The sequence below is a fragment of the Petaurus breviceps genome, unplaced genomic scaffold (assembly GCF_028583685.1).
Source record: "Petaurus breviceps papuanus isolate PSGF00001 unplaced genomic scaffold, PetGlider_PUasm1.0 177, whole genome shotgun sequence".
NCBI lineage: Eukaryota > Metazoa > Chordata > Mammalia > Diprotodontia > Petauridae > Petaurus > Petaurus breviceps.
The window spans coordinates 2,212,185-2,234,570 of NW_027185776.1; the positions used below are offsets into that span (position 1 = coordinate 2,212,185).

A 22,386-nucleotide genomic window follows, 5' to 3' on the forward strand; every position below is an offset into this window, starting at 1 on the left:
AAAACCAAGCCAATACAGGGGAATCTTTAATTGCCATTACTATCACACATGGTCACTTCTGTGCTCCAGGATCCTGCTCAATACTCTACCTTGCAGAACCTAATCTAAAAACGTGATGCTTTCCAATCTCATTAGAAGCTATGCAATAATGTTTTTTTAAATTCCATTTCACATGAAAATTTGTAACACACAGTCCAGAAAGTCCTTTGATTATGATGAAATTACTCTGGAAAATGCATGTGCTTTAGAAATGGTAACCATTACTCCAACAGAAACCACACAAACTGGTAGGGCCTGCTGACCATCACAGAATATATTTTCAAAAATATCAGCTTAATCATACAGAAATACATCTCATGGATTTCAAGGCTGCATCCACTAAGTGGACGACAGCAACTTATGAGCCATACCTCTGACAGCATTTCATACTGGCCTCTTCTCCCCAAAGCTATAGTCAACAGATCATAAACCACTGATGCACTTTGTAAGCTGATGATACGGTCACTTTTGTGCTCTGGTATCCTGCTCAATACAGCATCCCGGTTTGCCTAAGAACATCAAAAAGAAAAAGGGCTTTGAGAAAGGTCAGTACATAGATTAAATATCTACTTGCTGTTTACAAAAAAGCTCTTCACATAAATGCTTCTAAAGCCAACAATGTACATATCAGGTCTTGGAGCAAATTAGGAACAGGAGATATAAATTTACCCTTGGCAATTGAAAGCTGGCCATTATAGTACAAAAGTACACTGTTTGGCACAAAAACACCAGGATTTCTCATATTTGAACAATGGGACTGATTCAAAAGGCTGCTCATACCTAAATCAAACATCTGCACGAAACTATTTAAAGCTAATACAAAGCAAAACTATTTCCCCAGATGCACATATGCACCTATGGAATCCTTGCACATAGTTGCTTTAGGAAAGCAGAACTATACATCCAGTCGCCAGATTGCTGATATCTAACATTTATTTGGCATTTTTCCTCTGTGGGAGGGGGAGAAGAGAGGTGGAAAAGAAGGAAAGGAGGAAGAAAAGGAAGGAAGAGAAGGCGGGAAGGAGGATTCCTAACTCCCACAACTTCCATCATGAAACGGTGCTTTCAAATCTACAGGTCCTACAAAGATTTTTTTCCTTTTCTCCCTGTGATAAAATCTGTATAGCTATCCAACACTCACACGTCCTTGATACCTTTGTGGCCTCGAGCAAGTCTCCTAACCTCATCAGACCCAAGTTCCTCTTCAGTAAAATATGGAGATTGGACTAGACGGCCTCTGAAGTCTTCTGTGACTCTAAATCCTATGCTTCTACGTTCTTTACCATAATGGACCGCAAGTCAAAACATAATTCAATATAGATTACAGGAGTGCAAAACAGACTTACAATAGAAAGAGAAGAGCAGACTTTTTTATTTAAATAATACCACAGAGAACACCTTTCTAATTTAATGTCTCCATAGCTTAACACAAAATACATCACACACATACAACCAACTTGTTTTCATTAACATTCAAATTTAACTTTTCTACAGATTCCTAGAGAGACATTGTATTATAGATCAAACAGATCATTTTCCCCTTTCCTTATTATTAAAGGGATTCAAATGATTCAAATGTGGTACCCTCTGCCTTTAATTTGACAGTCCTGGTCTCTCAATAACTCATAACTCTGGATCAGTAAGGACAGAAAGAAGGTCCCCAGGGCTATGTTCTCAGAGTAGCACATGAAGTAAGCTCTGGGGTCACAGAGATGGCCGTTTTGATGTTCTCCTTCCTTCATGCCATTCTGAAAGCCTGCTTACCAACTCTGCCTCCCACTAAGAAGGAACTGCCTTTCTTTTCAGCACCAACTCCTTGGCATTTACTGTTAGCACCATAGATCAGTATGGATTTGGCTTCAAAACTCCCTCCTCTGAAATATAAAAGTTAGAATAAAAGATAATCAGGGCACTTCTCATTGAGTGAATCACTTCTTGTTAGAGCAGGCCTCATCTTGAAATTTTCATTATAAGTTTTCCTGATCCAGGTGTCAATTCTAAGCCAAGCAAAGAAATAATGGAATAACTAAGCAAAATTTGCTAGAAACAACTTTATCCTATTTTTTTTCTTGGTGCTATCTGTTCTAAAACCGTTACTCTGAGGAAAATCATAGTAATTCTGATATTTATAAGAGATCAAAATTAGAGGCCTTACCAGCTATCAAGCTGTATCAAATACTTTTTTTAATTTCAAGTGTTCAGAAATCTTGTGTTTATAAATGTATAATATACATTTCCAAATATCTGTGAGCTTTTCAACAATTAACGTTGTTGTTTTAGTTACCATTATATAGCTGTAGGTTTGATAACCCCCCCTTATTTTATGGAAAGATTAATCAGAGTCAAGAAATAATGTGATATGATGACATACAGCAACCCAATACTGAACTTACTTCTTGTGCGTGGAGAGTCTAACAGACAGATTTATGTTTCTGCTTTATAGCTAATAGAATCATAAAATAAACCATTTTCTCAGCCACTAAAAATCAGAGTAATGTTCATTTTGACTCTGAAGTTAAACATATTTATTTCCTGTCTACAAACTATAAAAATAAAAAAATATTTGAGAAGGAAATAAGTTTTCATGATGGTAAAATTGCAACTTCTATAATTTCTACATAATTCTAATTATGGAATGATTATAAGGTTACACATAACTATTTTGATCAGAAACCTGCTGCTCTGATTTCTAACCAAAGCATCATTGTCAAACAATGTCATTAGACCTTACTATATACACTAGTGAGTTTATCAAAACCAAAAACCTTGTTTTGATAGTTTCTAAGTCTACCAACCCAAAGTGCCTCCAAAAAGGGATAAATGAAATGCATACCCCCCCAAAAAAAATGACATACTATCTTTGGGGTCAGATACATTAAGTATGAACAAGCAAAGGCAGAAATGGATGAGTGTACTGTTGCCTAAAAGTCTAATATGAAACAGCCTTAATCAAAGATTAGGCTATAAAATGCAATAAGGTTATTGGAGAAGAGTCTGGGGAAAGCACAAAACATAAATTCCTGAGATGCCAGCTGGTCAAAAAATGAGAAGCACGGGTGGCAAGGATAACAAGGATAACTTTCTAGGATGATTAAGTTCAATGATGGAAAAGATAAGCAAAATAAAAACAAAAGAATTGGTGAAAATAATCTTGGCCACACTAACATGATCACTTTCCGGTTTTTAATAGACAAAAATAATTTTCCTGATTAATGCCATTCATTCCTTTATTCCCCATTCCATCCATTTTTCTATATTCTTTCTGTATACCCCAGAATACTCTGAGAATTCCTGAGTCAACTTACAATTCTCAAAAATTGTGGAGAAGGGTAAATGTGGTCCCAATTATTTGAAAAGAGAAGAGGCTACAAACAGCTTTATTTCTACTCTTGGTAAAATCCTCCAACCCATCACTGAAGTGAAAAGCAGCAATTAATCACTCAAAGCATTGTAGCCTCATCAAAAACAGGTCACAGCAACCTAACTCAATTTTTTAAAATTTTGATACTATATCTAGGTCAGGACATGGACAAGGAAATGTTCTATAGATATAGTGTATCAAAATTTCAGCAAAGCATTTGACAAAATCTTATGCTATGCTTATGGGCAAGTTGAAGAAATGAGACCTAGATTATAAGTGGGTTCAGAATTCGCTGGATAATTGAACTCAAAGAATCAGCAGTATTCAAAGATTTGTCCTTAACTCTGTGATGGTTAATATTTTTATCAATGGTTTGGACAAAATTTTGAAAAGTACACTTGCCAAATGTATAGGTGATATGAAGGTGAAAAAGAGAGTTTACATGATAGACAACAGAGACAGGATCCAAAGAAGATGTAGATAGGATAGAATAATGGGCCTAATCAAATAATATGGCACCTAAAAGGAATATATGTAAAGTTCTAGCTACCAAATTAAAAAAAAAATCAGAATTACAAAATCTGAGAGTTAGAAAGAATCTCAAAGGCCATCCTAATCAAACCCATCTACAACTGAGAATCCCTTCTACATCTCCATCAAGTCGTGATTTGGCCTTCTCCTGAAGACTTAAAAGATGAAGGAGCGCATCATGGCAGCCAATTCTACATTTTTTTTTTGGTTGGAAGCTTTTCCTAATGTCAATCCTAAACCCATTTCTCTAGTTCTGTCTTCTGGGATCAAGAAGAACAAGTCTAACTCAAGTTCTTCAAATACTTTCTTCCCAAAGTCTTCTTTCCTAGACTAACATCTTTGACTCTTCTAGTCACTCTTCTCTAGACACTATCTTATCAGTGTAATTCCTAAAATGTGGTGCCCAAAACTTCCAAAGTACAGGATAGTTAAGATATAACTAGATAAACATTCCTATGAAAAAGATCAGGGTGGGGGTTGGGGAGGTTCCAGAAAGGGGATGGGAGAGCTCGGCACCTGGGTAAACTAAAAGCTAGATATAAATCAACAAAGAGACAATGACATCAAAATAACTAACAAATCATTAATTGAGAGGTATACTGTACAGAATGAAGAAGCTGACAAATGCACTTTACATGATAGCAATCTTCAAGTATCTAAGGGGTTTTCATATAGAAAGACTTCTTTATTTAGCCTCAGAGAGTAAAATTAAGAGGACTAGGCAGAAGTTGCAAAGAGATTATATACTGAAGCTAGATATAGAGAAAAATCTTCCTAACAATTAGAGTTGCCCCAAAGTGTAATGGACAGTCTCTAAAGGAAATGAGTTTCCCCTTGCTGCAAGACTTCCAGAAAGAGACCAGATAATCACTTGTCAGCACCTGTTACAGAATTATTCTTGGCCAGGTACAAGGTTGGATTGAGGCAAACTAGGCTTAACTTTTGCATCATGGACCTCTTTGTCATTCAGCCTTCATTTCTGAAGAGGATGAATGACATCATGGGGTGATGCTCTGGCTTGCACATGAATTGGAGTTAAGTGAGGCAGAGTTGTGCCAAGTCATCAGCCTCACTCTCTCTTCCAGAGTCTCAAAATCCAGGGGCAGGGCAAAAGTCCAAATGACTATGCGTGGCTTAGTATACACTAGATGACCACACCTTGGTGTCTTCAATGTCTGACCAAGCTCTAAGCACTGCACAAAACCTGCTTTGGCCACCTTCAAGACTGTTGGAACAAATCATTCTCATCTGCCCATTCCACCAGGGGAAGTCTTCACACAGTTGGGGTAGACAACCCCCTAAATCACTGATGGGTTTTAAAAGTCTAGTGAAGCCTATGAATTCCTTCTCTCACTGTTTTAAACTCATAAAGTACATGGGATTACAATGGAAACCAATTATACTGAAATAGACATTTTTTCCTCCAGCCAAGTTCATGGACCCCTGAAACCTACCTAGGTGAAGAACTTCCTGGGCTAGAAGATTTTTGTGGTCCTTTCTAACTGTGACCTTCTATGATTGTATAACCAACCAGACTGGGGAAAAAAGCAGGGAAGAGGAGCAGTGCTCCCACATTTTTTAATGTCTCTAACTATACTTGGAACACATAGTGCAATGCTTAGCATCCAAATAGACTGGAGCACTCTCCCTCCTCATCCCCACCTACAGGCTTCCCAGGCTCCCTTCAAGTACCAGCCAAAGTTCCACCTTCTGCAAGAAGCCTCTCTCAATCCCCCTTAGTACTAATGCCTTCCCTCTGGATTGTGTCCATTGTATCCTGGCCATGTCTTCTTTATATATAGTTGCTTACCTATGGTCTCCCTTATTAGACTCTTTCAAGGCAGGAACTAACTTGGACCTTTCTTTGTATTTCCAGCACTTAGAACAGTGCCTAGAACATAACAGGAATTTAACAAATGTTTACTGATTGACAGAATGACACAGTAGGCACTTAATAAATGTTAGCTGATTAACTAGATGAACACACAAAAAATATCACTTATAAAATAGGGTAAATAGAATAAACAGAATATTAGAACTAGGAGAGGTCCTAGAGGATTACCTAACAGAAGATTCTTATTTTATCAGTAACACCTGTTGCCCAAAGGTATGAAGCAACTTAACCAAGATCATACAGCTGTTAAGCGGCAAAGTCAGCATCCAGACAAAGACCTAATTCCAAAACCAGCTCTCCTTCTTCTACATACCATGCTTATCAGCTATCTTTGATCAGAGTCCAATATTATTTCAACTCTACCACAAATGTTCAAAACTCAAAACTCATATCACTTTTAATTATAAGACCAAATTAGTTCCATATTAGGGGCACCTGAGTAACACAGTAGATGGAGTGCCAGGCTTGAAATTGGGAAGATTCATCTTCCTGAGTTCAAATCTAGCCTCAGATAAAATGAGCCTGAGAAGGAAATGGCAAACCACTCTAATATCTTTACCCAGAAAATCCTAAATGGGGTCACAAAGAGTCTGACATGACTAAAATGACTGAATAGCAACCAGTTTCATATTGCCTACTACATTACATAGTAAGGAAGCAGAATATGTTAAGAAAAAAAAAAACTACATTTATATAGTGCTTACTATGTTCCAGGTACTATGCTAATATTATCTTATTTCATTCTGAGAGGTAGGTGCTACCGTGTTTCCCCGATAATAAGATCTATCCCAAAAATAAGCCCTCACCTTACTGTGTAAGATTCCTCTAAAATAAGCCCTCCCCCGAAAATAAGCCCTATTGAGATTGCTACTGTAGTGAAGGTGATTCCCTGCGCTACACGCTACATTACGGTACCCTCTGTATGCACCGTCCCCCCTCCCCAAACGCACACCGCGCTCCGAGCTGCATCCAATCAGAGCTGCAGCAGTGAGCGCGTCATCCTGTTCTTCCCCAGTGATTTGCTTATTGAATAAAGGTACATTTTTTTGTTCACATTTACCTGTTTATTAAAATTGTTGTCAATGTTCATTAAAATAAGCCCTCCCCTGAAAATAAGCCCTCTGGTGTTTTTCTGTCCAAAAAATTAATAAGACAGTGTCTTATTATCGGGGAAACACTGTATTATTATTCCCATTTTACAGATGAGGAAACTGAGGCAAACAGAGGTTAAGTGACTTGCCTACAGTCACACAGTTAGTACGTGGCTGATGCTGGGTTTAACGTCATATCTTCTTCACTCTAGACCCAGCTCTCTATCTATTGCACACTCTCAACAGTCTGATAGTGATTATATTCACAACATCACGGTTATTCATGGTTCTAACACATCAGGGATTTCCTCATAGGCCATGACCTTTGGGGAAGTCTGGCCTGTTATGGTGATAGGTGGTTTAACTCAGGAAAGCAGCTGGCTGGAAGAGGGACTCCAGCCAGCCAGTGCTCAAATAACATAAGGTTCATAAACAGAACTGACCCCAAAACTACCAGATTACTAAAACAAAATGGGTAAGTGTCCCCTCCCTATTTCTACATTACCCTCTTCCCTCATAACTATCTTTTTGTGACTTTCTATTCAAGGTGATTCTTGATACAGTCATCTGATCACAATTCTATAAAAATGATGTGTGTGTTATGTTAATTGGAAGGACACACACTGTGTAATTTTGCCATGGCTCTAGAACAGTTTATTCATACTATGTTGATGTCAGGATTTAAGAGGGAATTCTGAGTCTCATGTCAACACAGAATCTGACCAGGACAAAGACAATGGGTCTGAACAATAAGGGAAACACAGTTAAAAAACAGATTGTACTGGTCTCTCAGCACTGAGAGGATCTTCCCAGCGATAATAATATGAAGCACTCCCTCTAGGAATCACATCCCTCCTGAGTCATCTGACAAAAGCACCAGCACCCTGGCCAAAGGGAAATCCCAGCAGAGAAGAAAAAAATTTTCTGTATTGCACTTACCATCGATTCACTGATCAGCAACAACAACAGGGCTTCCTCAGTATTCTCCTGGGGGCAAAAAATGCTGCCAAAACAAAACAAAACAACACAACCACCTTAGCAAAGCCGTGTTAGAATAATGTAAACATGCATTACTATGAGCAGCGCAGAAATGATGATGGAAGCTTCCACAGTCACAATACCAAGCAACAGAACACTTGGTATTCACTGGCTCGTTTTGGGAACAATATCTCGTGACATTTATGGATGTTAAAGGGAGGGAACCAGTCTACTTATAAAAGCATGTTTTAAACATACATACATAGACTTTATACAAAGAGAAATCTACCTAGCTATGAAATGTTATTATATACAGTAACACACCTCTTATGCATACAAACTGCAGGCATGTTAACACAGGATTATTCTGATTTGCTTCCCCTTTTTTGTGAATGAAAAAAGACAAATAGGGACTATAAATTATCTTTCCTACCCAGGAAGAATTCAGTGAGACTGGTCGTATCTTAATGAGCTCTTTTTACTCAGGGAACAATGCAATTCAATTCAATCTACTGCAAACACTTTAATCTGCATTATGATATCAGACTAAACTTTAAATTCCTGAGCTAAACGGAAAAAATTTTTAATTCAATGTTGCTCAGGATCACAGAAGAGAAGTCAAAAGGTAACACTAGTCTATAATTTCCACATCTCGTTATTTGCATGCCCAGACTCTATTGCACTTTAAATTTTGCAATTTTCCTCATTTCTTTCTGTTCCAAAACTCTCCAAAAGTCTTTAATGGCAGCTAAATGAAGGTTTTCAGTTAGATTAAAAAAAAAACTTTTCCCCTGGAATGGGAGAAGAATATTTGCCTAAGTAGATGAGTTAGACAGATTAAGCTTAAGATGCCTTAAGTTTCATCTTAGTAAGTAATAAAATAAGAATTATTCTTACTTACTCTAGAATTAGCTGCTAAATATAAGGTTTTTTAAAAAAAATTTTTGTTCTTATATTGGTTTAAAAGGAAATGAGACAGTAGATAAGAAAATACCACGCTACGCTTATGTTTTAGAAATTCCATTACAGATTTGAGATATTGGAGTGAACACTCAGTTATACAGAGTACAAAAATGTTTTGGGATAAAAGGGAAAGGTCAAATCTTGGCCCTAGAAAAGATGACAAAATACACCTCTCTCCTTTCCTTCCAGAGGCAGGAATTACATTTATGGAATGTTGCATTCGGAGTGGCGGCTGTTTTAGTTAGTTCTGCAAAATTGTTTTTCTTTGTCACAAGGGAAAGATGCCTGGGGAGAACCAGAAAAGACTTATAGAAAAACAAAAACTTTGGGGAGGTGGAGGGGTGGGAGAAGGAGTATGAATGGTATATGATGGTATTTGGAATTTGCCAGGTTCTTGATTAAGCAATCAACTCTGGGCAATTGGGGATTTTTGGATTTAGAAATACTACCCCTTGAGAACAGATTGGGTGAAGGGGTATTCAGTAGGCTCACTATCTTGGGGTGGGGGTGGGGGAAAGATGGGGAAAATTTTGTAACTCAAAATCTTGTAGAAATGAATATTGAAAAATAAAAATAAATAAATAGAGAAAAAAATGGAAATACAACCCCTCCAAATGCTCAGTTTTCTGTAATTTTTATAAAGACTTTCAAATGTCCAACAATAATTTCTATGTAATACAGCTTCTGCTAAACGTGACTGCATCATCAGGAACGCTGCCCACTTGTTTTAATGGTAAGATATTACAGTGTCAGTTAAGTCCATATACCTGCTCCATATTCCATCAGAGCCATCGACTATACACAAAGTAACACTGTGCTTACCAAATTTCCTAGCAAGTAACACATTTACTGACTTCAACTCAATATCTTCTAACTTGCCCAACCTCTCTGATGGAAGAAAGACAATAATAATGTCAAAGTCAAACGATGAACAACTCAGAAGAGATTTTTAAAAAGATGCTTTATAATCAACAAATGGGGGGAGGGGGAGGAGTGGAGAATCACCTCTAAATAATTAAGAATTATCTCTACTAGAGAGAATTGAATGTAGAGTCACTAAAAGAGGGCTTTATAAAATTACATCTGTTTTTCAATTATTACAAAAATTTGTAGATGTATCTACATTAATACAATTCTTTCAATTAGGTGTATCTTTAAGACATTTCAATGTGAGTGAAACAGTGGGCAGAAGACAGAAGTGGGAAAAATCCACCTTAAACCAAATGGCTTTTGAAAGAATTCAGGAAAACAAAATTATATTCAAATGTCCCACCAAGCAGCAATTTGCAGATGAACTGTTTACAGGTCCATAGTCTTGTTATCAATTGTTATTACTCTTCAATTCCCTTCAAAGATCCTAAATACTGAAATAAAATTCAGCCCACCACCATAACAAAAAAAAAAAGAAAGGGAAAACTCCAAATACTAAGATGAAACGTTTGTGCTATATTACCCTTCCCTCTTACCTACGGTAGATTTAGAAATCCTTTTTTTTTAAACTTCAAGATTCACTATGTAGATCTCTCTTTCCAAGTAACGATAAGAAATGATTACTAACAAAATGTCAAATTATAAATAAATAAATCTATGGCTATGGTATTATTTAGGAAATTAAACTACAATGGCTAGAATTAATATTTTATAAGCATGAGCTAGGAGAACACATAGAATTGAGAAGATCTGAGCTTGAAGTAACTTAAGAAAACATCTATTTTAGCCTCCCTCTGTGTTCAATAGAAGAAACTGAGACCCTTAAAGAAGCAACTCATTCAAGGTCATACTGAGGCAAAATCACAATAAACATAACTACAGGTTGTCAAGCATGATAGTGAGCAGTGAGTGCAGGAAAATTAATTGTTAAAGGTGAAGGTCATTTCATGTATTAGGAAGCTTCTCTAAGGAGGCAAGGAAGAGCACTAGCACATCAGAGCTGATGGCTCCGGGGCAGCTCCAGGGTGGAAAAAAGGGGTTATGGTTTCTCACAGACCAGCGCACTCCCTAGATCATATCCCTTTAAAAGAACCCAAAACTTAGAAGTCGTCAGAATTACCTCCAAAAACAGTTCCACAAAAAACCTGAAGCTTGAAGCTTGGGACAGTGTCCCTTTCCACCCCAGAAGCAGAGCCCCATTTTAGCACAGAGTTAAAAGTCAAGAAATATGCTTGAAAATGAGCAGACAGTGTAGTAAAAGATCCTGACTATAGAAAGTTACTATGGTAACAGGGAAAATCAAAACACAAACTCAGAAGAAGACAACAAAGTCAAAGCTCCTCCACCCAAACACTCCAAAAAAAAAAAAATTGGCCCAGGTCATGAAAGAGATCAAAAAGGATTTTTTTGGGGGGCCTTTTGGAGGGCAATTGGGCTTAAGTAACTTGCCCAAGGTTACACGGCTAGTTTGTGTGTATATGTGTGGGTGTGGGTGTGTGTGGGTGTGGGTCTCAGGCCGGAACTGAACTCAGGTCCTCCTGACTCCAGGGCTGGCACTTTACTCACTGTGCCACCTAGCCGCCCTCAAAAAGGATCTTAAAAATCAAGTAAGAGAGATAGGGGAAAAATTGGGAAGAGAAATGAGAGTGATACAAGAAAATCAAGAAAAAAAGTGTTAACAGCCTGGTAAAGGAGATACAAAAAAAAAAAATACTGAAGAAAACAACATCTTCAAAAACAAAATAGGCCAAATGGTAAAAGAGGCATAAAAATCCAGCAAAGTGAAGGATGCCTTGAAAAGCAGAATTGGCCAAATGGAAAAAGATATACAAAAATCCACTGAAAAACAAAAGAACACCTTAAAAGGTAAAATTGGCCAAATGGAAAAAGACGTATAAAAGCTCATTGAAGAAAACAATTCCTTAAAAATTAGAACTGGCCAAGTAGGCGCTAAAGACTTCATGGGGCATTGAGAAACAATAAAACAAAATCAAACAAAAGAAAAAAATAGAAGAAAATGTTTACTATCTCACTGGAAAAACAACTAACCTAGAAAATAGATCCAGGAAAGATAAAAGAGATCCCAAAACAAAAAGTCCCAGGAATACTATAGCCAAATACTAGAGTTCCCAGGGCAAAGAGAAAATATTGCAAGCAGCCAAAAAGAAACAATTCAAATATCATGGAGTCACAATTAGGTTAACACAAGATTTAGCAGTTTCTACATTAAAGGATCAGAGGGCTTGGAATATGATATTCCAGAGGGCAAAAGAGTTAGCATAGAATCTAACAAAAGTAAGTAAAATCCTTCAGAGGAAAAAATAGACATGCAATAAAACAGAGTACCTTCAAGCATTCCTGATGAAAAGACTAGAGTTTAATAGAAAACTTGACTTTCAAATACAAGATACACAAGAAGTATAAAAGGTAAGCAGGAAAGAGAAATGACAAGGGATTTAATAAAGTTAAAATGTTTACATTCCTACATGGGAAAATGTTATTTGTAACTCCTAAAGTGTTTCTCGTTATTAGGGCAATTAGGAGTATACACAGACAAAGGGCACGAGTGTGAGTTGAATATGATGGTATGATTACCTAAAGAAATTAAATTAAGGAACGAGAAAGAAGAATGTACTGGCAGAAGGGGAAAAGGAGAGGTAGAATGGAGAAAATTATCTGACATAAAAGAGGGATGAAAGAGCTTTCACAGTGAAGGGTTAAGGTCAGGGATGTGGGAGGCAGGAGCACATAAACCTTATTCTCATTGAAATTGGCTCAAAGAGGGAATAGCACACACTCAGCTGGGTGTAGAAATCTATTTTATCATATAGGAAAGTAGGAGGGGAAGGGGATAAGAAAGGAAAGGGGAGATGATAAAAGCAAGGGAAGATTTAAAGAGGTAAAAGTCAGAAGCAAAACACTTTTGAGAATGAACAGGATGAAAGGAGAGAGAGAATAGGATAAACTGGAGGAAATAGGATGGAGAGAAATATATAGTAAGCATTACTGTGGGGAAAAAAATTTTAAGCAAATTTCTCTGATAAGGACCTCATTTCTCAAATATATAGAAAACTGAGTCAAATTTATAGAAATAAGAACGATTTCTCAAATAAATGGTCAAAGTATGTGCACAGGCAGTTTTCAGACAAAGTTACCAAAGCTGTCTATAGTTACATGATAAAATGCTCTAAATTACTACTGATTAGAGAAATGCAAATTAAAGCAATTCTGAGGTAACACCCCATACCTTTCAGATTGTCTAACATGACAGGAAAGGAAAGTGACAAAAGCTGGAGGGGATGTGAGAAAACTAAAACACTAATGCACTGTTGATGAAGTTGTATACTGATTCTACCATTCCAAAGAGCAATTTGGAACTATGCCCAAAGGGCTATAAAACCATGCATACCACCTTTGACCCAGCAATAGCACTACTAGGTCTGTATCCCACAGAGATCAAAGAAAAAGGAAAAAGACCTATATGTACAAAAAATATTTATACCAGTTCTTTTTGTGGTGGCAAAAAAACTGAAAATCGAGGGAACGCCCATCAATTGGGGAATGGCTGAACAAGGTATTTTATATGATTGTGATGGAATACTATTTTGCTAAAAGATGACAAACGGGGGGGGGGGGGGGGGGGGGGGGGGGGGGGGAGGAGTCAAGATGGCAGAGTAGAAGCACGACCCTCCCGCGGCTCCGGCTTCCACCCTCCCCAATCCATGTAAAAAGGGGACTCTAAACAAACTTTGGAGCTGCAGAACCCACAAAATGACACAGAGAAGCTAACCTCCCGCTGAGAACAGCCCGGCAGGAATCGGCCAGCGCAACACTCTGGGAGCCGAGCCCAGCACCACGCCAAGGCTTTAGCCCCAGGGCAGGCCTGACCAGCCTCCTGCCAGAGGGACTCCAGATCAGCAGCAGCTGTGGCTGTTTCCAGATTTATCAACACATAGATGTGAAGGACAAGGTGAGAGGCCAGTGCAGCCGGGACTTTGGGACACAGTAAGTGGGAGTGCGTGGCTTTTACCCCCGGGGCGAGAAACCCCTGAGACGCCAGCACAGCCTGCCAGCGCCACGTGGCGGCTTCAGCTCCTGGCCTGCAGAGTGTAGGGGGACCAAGCACCAGTCTGAGGGGTAAACGCTCTTGCTTTAACCTGCTTGGATCTGGATTGCAGTCTAGGGTGGAGGTCCTGGGGTGTGTGTCCAGCTTGCCAGAGCGTGTGGAGACCTCAGAGGGGGCACCCATCTAATACCTCCGGCAACTGAGAAAACCCCAGCGTTTGGGACGAAAACTCCCCTATCTGATGGCAGAGTCCTACTGTGGCAAAAAGCCCAAAAGTCAAATAATTGAGTGGCAAAATGAGCAGGCAAAGGAAACAAAGCAGACAGAAGATTCCAACATTACACTCCTATTTTGGGGATAAGAAGGAGCAAGGCATGGAACAGGAGGAAAACAGTGAAGTCAGAACTCCTGCACCAAAAGCTTCAAAGGAAAATACAAGCTGGTTACAGGCCATAGAGGACCTTAAGAAGCAGATAAGAGAAGTGGAGGAAAAATTGGGAAGAGAAATGAGAACAATGCAAGAAAATTATGAAATGAGAGTCAACAGCCTGACTGAAGAAAATAATACCTTAAAAAACAGACTGACTCAAATGGCAAAAGAGGCTCAAAAAGGCAATGAGGAGAAGAATGCCTTAAAAAGTCGAATTTGCCAGATGGAAAAAGAATCTCAAAAGCTCACTGAGGAGAATCATTGCTTCAGAATTAGATTGGAGAAAATGGAAGCTAATGACTTTATGAGAAATCAAGATGCTGTTAAACAGATCCAAACAAATGAAAGAATAGAAGGCAATGTGAAATATCTCATGGGAAAAACCACTGACCTGGAAAATAGATCCAGGAGAGATAATTTAAAAATTATTGGACTGCCTGAGAGCCATGACCAAAGTAAGAACCTGGAAAGCATCCTCCAGGAAGTTCTCAAAGAAAACTGCCCTGATGTTTTAGAACCAGAGGGCGAAATAGAGGTTGAAAGAATCCACCGATCACCTCCTGAAAAAGATCCCAAAAAGAAAACTCCTAGGAATATTATAGCCAGGTTCCAGAATTCCCAGATTAAGGAGAGAATATTACAAGCAGCCAGGAAGAAACAATTTGAATATTGTGGAAACACAATCAGGATAACCCAAGATCTGGCAGCTTCTACACTGAGGGATCGAAGGGCCTGGAATGTGATATTCCGGAGGTCAAGGGAGCTGGGATTAAAACCAAGAGTCACCTACCCAGCAAAACTGAGTATCATGTTTCAGGGGAAAATATGGTCATTCAGTGGAATACAGGACTTTCAAGCATTCTTGCTGAAAAAACCAGAGTTGAATAGAAAATTTGACATTCAGATACAAGAAGCAAGAGAAGCATGAGAAGGTAAACAGGGAAAAGAAATCATAAGGAACTTATCAAAGTTGAACAATTTTTTTTTAAAGCAATTGGGGTTGAGTGGCTTGCTCGGGGTTGCATGGCCAGTTGTTGTTTCTGGGTGTGGTGCTGGGTGTCTGGGCCCGGATTTGATCTGGGTCGTCCCGGCACTGGGGCCGGTGCTCTTGCTCGCTGAGCCACCTGGCCAAAGTTGAACTATTAACATTCCTACATGGAAATACAATAATTGTAACTTATGAAACTTTTCTCAGTAGTTGAAGGGATTAGAAATATATATATGTCTTTATATGAGGGTATGCGGGCATATGAATACATATGTGAATGTGTGTATATACGTTTACAGGTATACATAGATAGAGGGCACGGGACCAATTTAACAGGAAGGGAGTATGCTTAAAAGGTGAAATTAAGAGGTGAGAGGAATATAATGAGAGGAGATGGGGAGAGATAGAGTGGGGTAAACTATCTCATACAGAAGAGGCAAGGGAAAATGGTTACAATGGAGGGGAAGAATAGAAAGGCAAAAGGGAAAGGGTCAACCTTATTCCTATTGAATCTGGCTTGAGGAGGGAGGGAAATACACACTAAATAGGGGATCTCACCCTCCAGGAGAACAGGGGGGGAAGGGGATGTGAGGGGGGATGATGGAAGGGAGGGCAGGCTGGGGGGGAGGGAAGTTGGAAGCACCCACTTTTGAAAAGGGACAGGATCAAATAGAGAATAGAACAAGTGGGAGGTGGGATAGGAGGGAGGGAAATATAGTCAGTCTTTTACAATACATCTACTATGTTATTCTTTTGCATTAGCCGCACATGTACAACCTATACTGAACTGCTTGTCTCCCCAGTGGGGGTGGGTGGCAGGGGGGGAAGGGAATGAATCTGGAATTGAAAGTCTTAAAAATCAAATATTCAAATATATATATATATATATGTGTGTATATATATATATATACTATTATTAATACCATCTTACATGTTATTAAGAAAAAAAAAGATATACAGGCACTGAGGCACAGAGATCCACTGGAAAAGTTGAAACGGGTATGGGAGAAAATATTGGAGAGAGCAGATTGGAGGTGGGGATATCATGTGGGACTGCTGTTTTGGGGGTATGAGTGAGGGAAAAACGGGGAGAAAATTTGTAACTCAAAATCTGGCGGAAACGAATGATGTAAATCAGAAGTTAATAAAGCATTAAAAAAATAAATTAAAAAAAAATAAAAATAAAAGATGACAAACAGGATGCTGTCAGATAAAAATGGAAAGATTTACATGAACTAATGCAAAATGAAATGAGCAGAACCAGGAGAACACTGCATACAGTAACAGAAATATTGTATGAGATCAACTGAGAATGACTTAGTTATTCTCAGCAATACAATGATCCAAGACAATTCTTAAGGGCTTATGATGAAAGATGCTATCCATATCTAAAGAAAGAATTGGTAGAATCTGAATGTAGATCGAAGAATATTTCTTTTTTACTTTAATTGTCTTGAAGGGTTTTTTTTCTGTCTGTTTTCTTTCACAACATGACTTGAATGGAAATGTGTTTTACGTGACTATATATGTATAACCTATGTCAAATTTGCTTGCCTTCCCTAATGGTGGAGAGGGGGAAGGGAGGGAAAAAATTTAAACTTCAAAATTTGAGAAAAAAAGAATGTTAAAATTGTTTTCACATGTAATTGGAGGAAAAAAATAAAATACTACTTTTTTTAAAGAATTGATAAAAAAAATTCCAAAAAAAAGCTGGTTTAGAAAATTAGAGAAGAAATTTCTCTAAAATTATAAAAATAAGGGCAGCTAAGTGGCACAGTGAATAGAGCACCAGCCCTGGAGTCAGGAAGACCTGAGTTGAAATCCAGCCACAGGCACATAACACAAAAAACACTAGCCATGTGACCTTGGGCAAGTCACTTAACCCCAAATGCCTTCCACAAAGCAAAAAAAATAAATAAAATTATAAAAATACTGAATATTAAAGTATCAGAATTAAAAAGGGATTTAAGGAAATAGAACACAGAACCATAAAACATTGAAAGTTAGAATAGGAAAGAATCTTGGAACACAGAATATCAAAGCTGGAAGGGAATTTCAAGACCATCTACTCTAGCTCATCCCAAATTTCCTTTCATTTTACAACAGAGGAAACTAAGGTTAGAGGATGACTTGCCCAAACTTGTGCAGGTAGTAAGTGGCAGAACTAAGATTTGAATCCAAGTCCTTAGACTACCCCCACACTCTTGAAACTTAACCAAGGTCACACAGCAAGGCTTAATAACAAAATGCAAAAAGAGCTCATGTCTTTTATATGAACTGATGCAGAATGAAATAAGAATGAACCAGGGAAATAATATAAACAATGACTATCACAATGTAAATGGAAGCAACGGCAACAATCCCTGAGTGTTGTGTAATTATAATTATCAAGAAGCTGACCTTAAGGAAGAGTAAAATGTTGCCCTCCCCCTTCTTTTTATGAGTGGGGGACTCTATGCATGTGAAATATTGCATATTCTTTCAGAATCCATTAATATTTAGCTTGGTTTGTTGAATTAGTTTTGTTTCTCTCTTTTTTATTCTTTGTTATAGTTTTCTAGGTTTGGTAAGAGGGAGTAATATATTCAGAAATATAGTTGATGTAAAAACAAAATTTACTAATAAAATTATATACATATTTGTAAAAAACAAAAACAAAGAACTCATGTCTTCCAATTCTCAAGTTAGTACTCATTATGCTATATCAGGCTACCCTTTTCATTTTAAAAATGGCAATTAAAAAATTCCCAAACCACTTCAAACTTTGTAAATAGATAAGTCATTCATAATAATAAAGGGCTAGCATTTTAACTGAAAAGATAAAGAACATGAGAAATGATTTTGAGGGAGGCAAATTAAACAAGTTTATGTTTTAAGACAGCAATGGGAAAGGGGGAGGGTATCAAACTAAATTAAATCAGTCTAGGAGAAAAGCTCAGAATATGCTCATTTGTCTGAATCAATGGCAAACTGAATAAGAGACTAAGAAAGAGAAATGTCAAGGCAGATTTACAGGGATTAAAAGCCATGAGAAATACAATCTCTTTGCTGAGCACTACAGATATTTTTCAGATGTCACCCACAAAATAATTCTGCCCAACTGTCTCAATTGCTACATTCTAGAGAGTTTTAGTCTGAAGGCATTCTTCAATGTTTAACACATGCGCATTATCCCAAATGCAGAATGGTGTAGCAGAAATAATAGTGGATTTGGAGTTGGAAGACCTGTGATTGAATCAGTAAGTTAACTTTTCTGAGCTTGTTTCTCCATCTATAAAAATGAAAAGACTGGATTCTATCATTTCCAAAATCTATTCCAATTCTAACATTCTGTGAATGCAGTATTTTGTAAAACTATGGTACAGCCAAGTCTTAATTATGATACTAATCCTGGCCAATTGTTCTGCACTCTTCATCAGAATGGAGAATAGAAAATATGTAAAAGATTCAGATGGATCATATTTACCCTTGTCCTTTTTCCCTTTCCTAATTCCTTCCCTATTCACTCTGAGGTTTCATTAAACCTCACCTGGGTAGACTTCTTCAAATATTCCAAAAGATCTGTGATTTCATCAATGTGATTATTCTTTCCACCAATACAATTAGCAACCCCCCCCCCATATGTCAGTAAGCAGTTTCATGAATTGCTATAGCTGAAATAAATTCATCTTCTGGTGGCCAGTATTCTGGTAATGAGTCTCTCTGGTCTCAGTCAACCTGATCCTTCTATAACAGACTGTGCCTGTACTTAAGAGTCTTCAGTCAGGGAGACCCTGTCAGAGCCTACTCTCTGATGGCCTGGCCTGTGGGAAGTGACCCTAGGTCACTTTGATAACAACAATGAGAATAATTTAGTGGCGGGCCAGAGTGGGCCAGAGTGGACAAAGGATTAAAGGGTGGGTTGTGGGGGGAAAAAAGCTAGTCCATAGCTGTTGTGGTCTACTGGGTCTAGATGACTCTAATCCCCTCCCTTCTAATCTGCCTTCCTCTTGCTTCCCCTGGGCTGGGGGTACAGGATTGTAAGGCTGTTACCTAAAACCCTTCAGGAAGACTGGAGAAGAGAGTTAGGCCTAAAGCAACTATATCTATGTCCTTCCCGACCCACCCAGTTCCCCCAACCCAAAGGCCTCCAAATCTGAAATGAGAAAATAAAATTTTAAATTTCAATATCACCTAGCACTTATAAATCATTTTTCTCCTACTTCCTAAATTTCTCTCACAGAATTTTTTTACTCAAAACATCAATGTACTTAAGAGAAAAAGTGTTAACATAAGGGTAATTATCTTTGCCACTGACTTAGGTCTTACTTGGCACTACCTACTGCAAGGTAAAGGTAAGAATTTCAAAGACAGATAAAGATTTGTAAGGGTAATAGAAAGATACTCAGATTCCTATATAATCACACTCTACCCACTTGATCACACTCAGCAAGTATTGAGTGAATAAATTAATGTAAAAATAGTCCTCAAAGTTAAATTAATAATGCAGTGAAGTGGCTTCCTCTTCTTGCCCCCCTCTTTTTCTGAGAGTGGGTCTCCCTCTCTCATACAGGGAGGAAGAGCAATAGCTCCTCAGAAGGCCAGATCCCACTGGTGGGATATCAGCACAGATACTCTAACCTGTTCCATTTCCAGCCTGGGCCAGTTCACCCCTTAAGCCAGCTTAGTATGCCACCACCTTCTAGGTGGCATAAAATACCTTCTAGGGGTTCAGCATTTTGCCAGACTTAGCATGGAGACCCAATTGGCTAAAGCCCTAATGTCAATCACTCAGGACTCCTGAGCTTAAGCAATCCATCAGCCTCCTCCTCAACAGCAAAGATTACTGAGTCACCATACCTGGCCTTCTTTCTTTTATTTAAAGGAGAAAAATCAAATTTTAAAATTATCATGAGATTTCTTATTCCCATCTCCTAATACCAAGTGCGTAAAACGAGAAGGCAAAAAACTCCCGTACTTTTCTCCTGTGTATACTCGGGCTCTTCTGTGGAGAGAGTAGTTTTTCGTGTTTGCTCCTTTCCTGAGGGGATCATCAAGAGGTGACTGGTATGGAGCATCCTCCAGAGGATTCCAGTAGCTCTGTTCACACATGCCCCTTAACAAGATTTCTGCTAACTGCCTGGCTATCGTCTGTGGATGAAACAGAAAACAAACATTGGTAATTCTACACTGACATACTGGTTTACAGAAACTTAAAAAGCACTTTAAATATGTCATTCCATTCAATCATAACAACCCACAGGAAGTGGACAGGGCCAAGTATTATTATTCCCATTAAACAGGTGAGAAAACTAAGTCTCATAAAGGTTAACTTATAATGCAGAATGTTAAGCTCCCTGAAGGCAGGGACTGTTTCATTTTTGTCTTTGTATTCCAGGCACTTAGCACAGTGCTAAACAGAAGAGGTGCTTAATAACTGCTTGTTGAATTGAATTGCTCAGAGCTACACAACCAGTGACAAAGCCAGGACAGACTCCAGATCCTCTTAAGCCCAGTATTCTTCCCCTTGCCAGCCCAGTGGCTCCCAATATGTTTTTTTTTTAAAAAAGAATGAACTAGCATCACCAGGCTTCTACTGATCCAATCAGTGACTGCTTTCATAAAGACAGTTCTGGAATGGAATTGGTAATCACCTTTTAAGTATAACATAGCACAAAACCCACCAAAGAGTTCCCACTGCACTGGCTAGAAAATCCATCAAAAGCTCAGAGGAATCATTACAATCTGGTGCCTACTTTTCAAGATACAATGGAAGATTTTCACCATTTCCTGTTGTCAGTTATCCCTGAATAAACTGATTTCCCTTCTTCCTATTATAACTACATATATTTCAGGGCCTTATTTGAACATACATAACTTATTTATAACAAATAAAAAAAAGGGTCCAAGTTCATTTCTCAAGCTATTGACAAAAGAGAAGGGAAGTGCGAGTGTTTTTTCATCAAGTGCAAATGAAAGTGTGGCCAAATTAACCTCCTTTATGCACAGCCAGGCTGAGTTTACTCCCTCTATTCAAAAATCTTCAATGGCTCTCTATGCCTACTAGATAACTATTTGTTTGGCGATCAAGGCTTTACACAATGTGGCACCATCCATTCCCTGAGTTATTTCACATTATTCTTCTCTGTATTTGTCCCTCAAATACTCTCTGTGCTTTCCCACCTGTGACACTGTATTCATACATACTCCTGCCAAAACTAACTTCTAGCCTCAGTGTGCCTAGGGCATCCTAATCCTTTTTTTTTTTTTAATTATTTTATTTTTGCTCTTTGGAGGAGGGAAGGCAGGGCAATTGGGGTTAAGTGACTTGCCCAAGGTCATGTGGCTAGTATGTGTTAAGTGTCTGAGGCCTTATCTGAACTCAGGTCCTCCTGACTCCAAGGCCAGTGCTCTATTCACTGTGCTACCTAGCCACCCCCCAATCCATTCTTTAAAGGGTGGGTCAGAGCCCTTCTTCCAAAGATATTTTCCTGATATCCTGTCAAAAACAATCACATATTCAACAAACATATTAAGCACCTATCTTGTGCAAGGCATCTTAATAGGTGATATGGATACAATAACAAAATGAAAAATGACAACATCCTATATAGCACTTTGCACCTCTCAAATGTCTTTCCCATGTATTATTTGATTTCACATACCAAAGGGGTGAGAAAAAACCTTAAACCTTTTAATACTGAAAAAAGAACATCAAAAACTACCATCCTATATGTCTGTTCTCCCAATTTTACCAAATCTTTATGAGAGAAATCTATACATAAACTTCACATCTTCAGTGAAGAAAGGAATGGGGAACAAACAGGTTTTCACAAGAAATAGCCAATGGTAGACCACATCACTGAGGAGATACCACAATGTTTGTTCTACAATAATCTATTTCAATGGTCTGGATGAAAAGTAGTAAGTGCCTGGTGCAGCATTAAGTAGGAAGAAAAGGAAATATGTGAGAGAAACTGCAGAGGTGGAATCAATAGGACCTTGTCATACTGGTTTTAGAATAAAAAGCAAAGATGACATTATGGTTTCAAAGCTGCTAACCATGAGGAGGGTGAGAGAAGCAGAGGCAGGTTTAGGGATAAAGATAATGGATTCTATTTTGGTCATGCTGACTC

General features: G+C 38.3%; 1 protein-coding gene across 6 annotated transcripts in view; it reads right to left on the bottom strand.

Annotated features, from left to right (window-relative positions):
• Window positions 1-22,386, bottom strand: part of TTC7B (tetratricopeptide repeat domain 7B) — a 343,031-nt gene that overhangs the window by 187,343 nt on the left and 133,302 nt on the right. For all 6 annotated transcript variants that reach the window (XM_069085991.1, XM_069085993.1, XM_069085990.1 and 3 more), the window contains 3 exons: window positions 20,229-20,401; window positions 7,856-7,919; window positions 411-548 (listed from right to left, as the gene is read on the bottom strand). In XM_069085991.1, coding sequence (XP_068942092.1) covers window positions 411-548; window positions 7,856-7,919; window positions 20,229-20,401 — 375 coding nt within the window. The remainder of the gene's footprint in view (window positions 1-410; window positions 549-7,855; window positions 7,920-20,228; window positions 20,402-22,386) is intronic.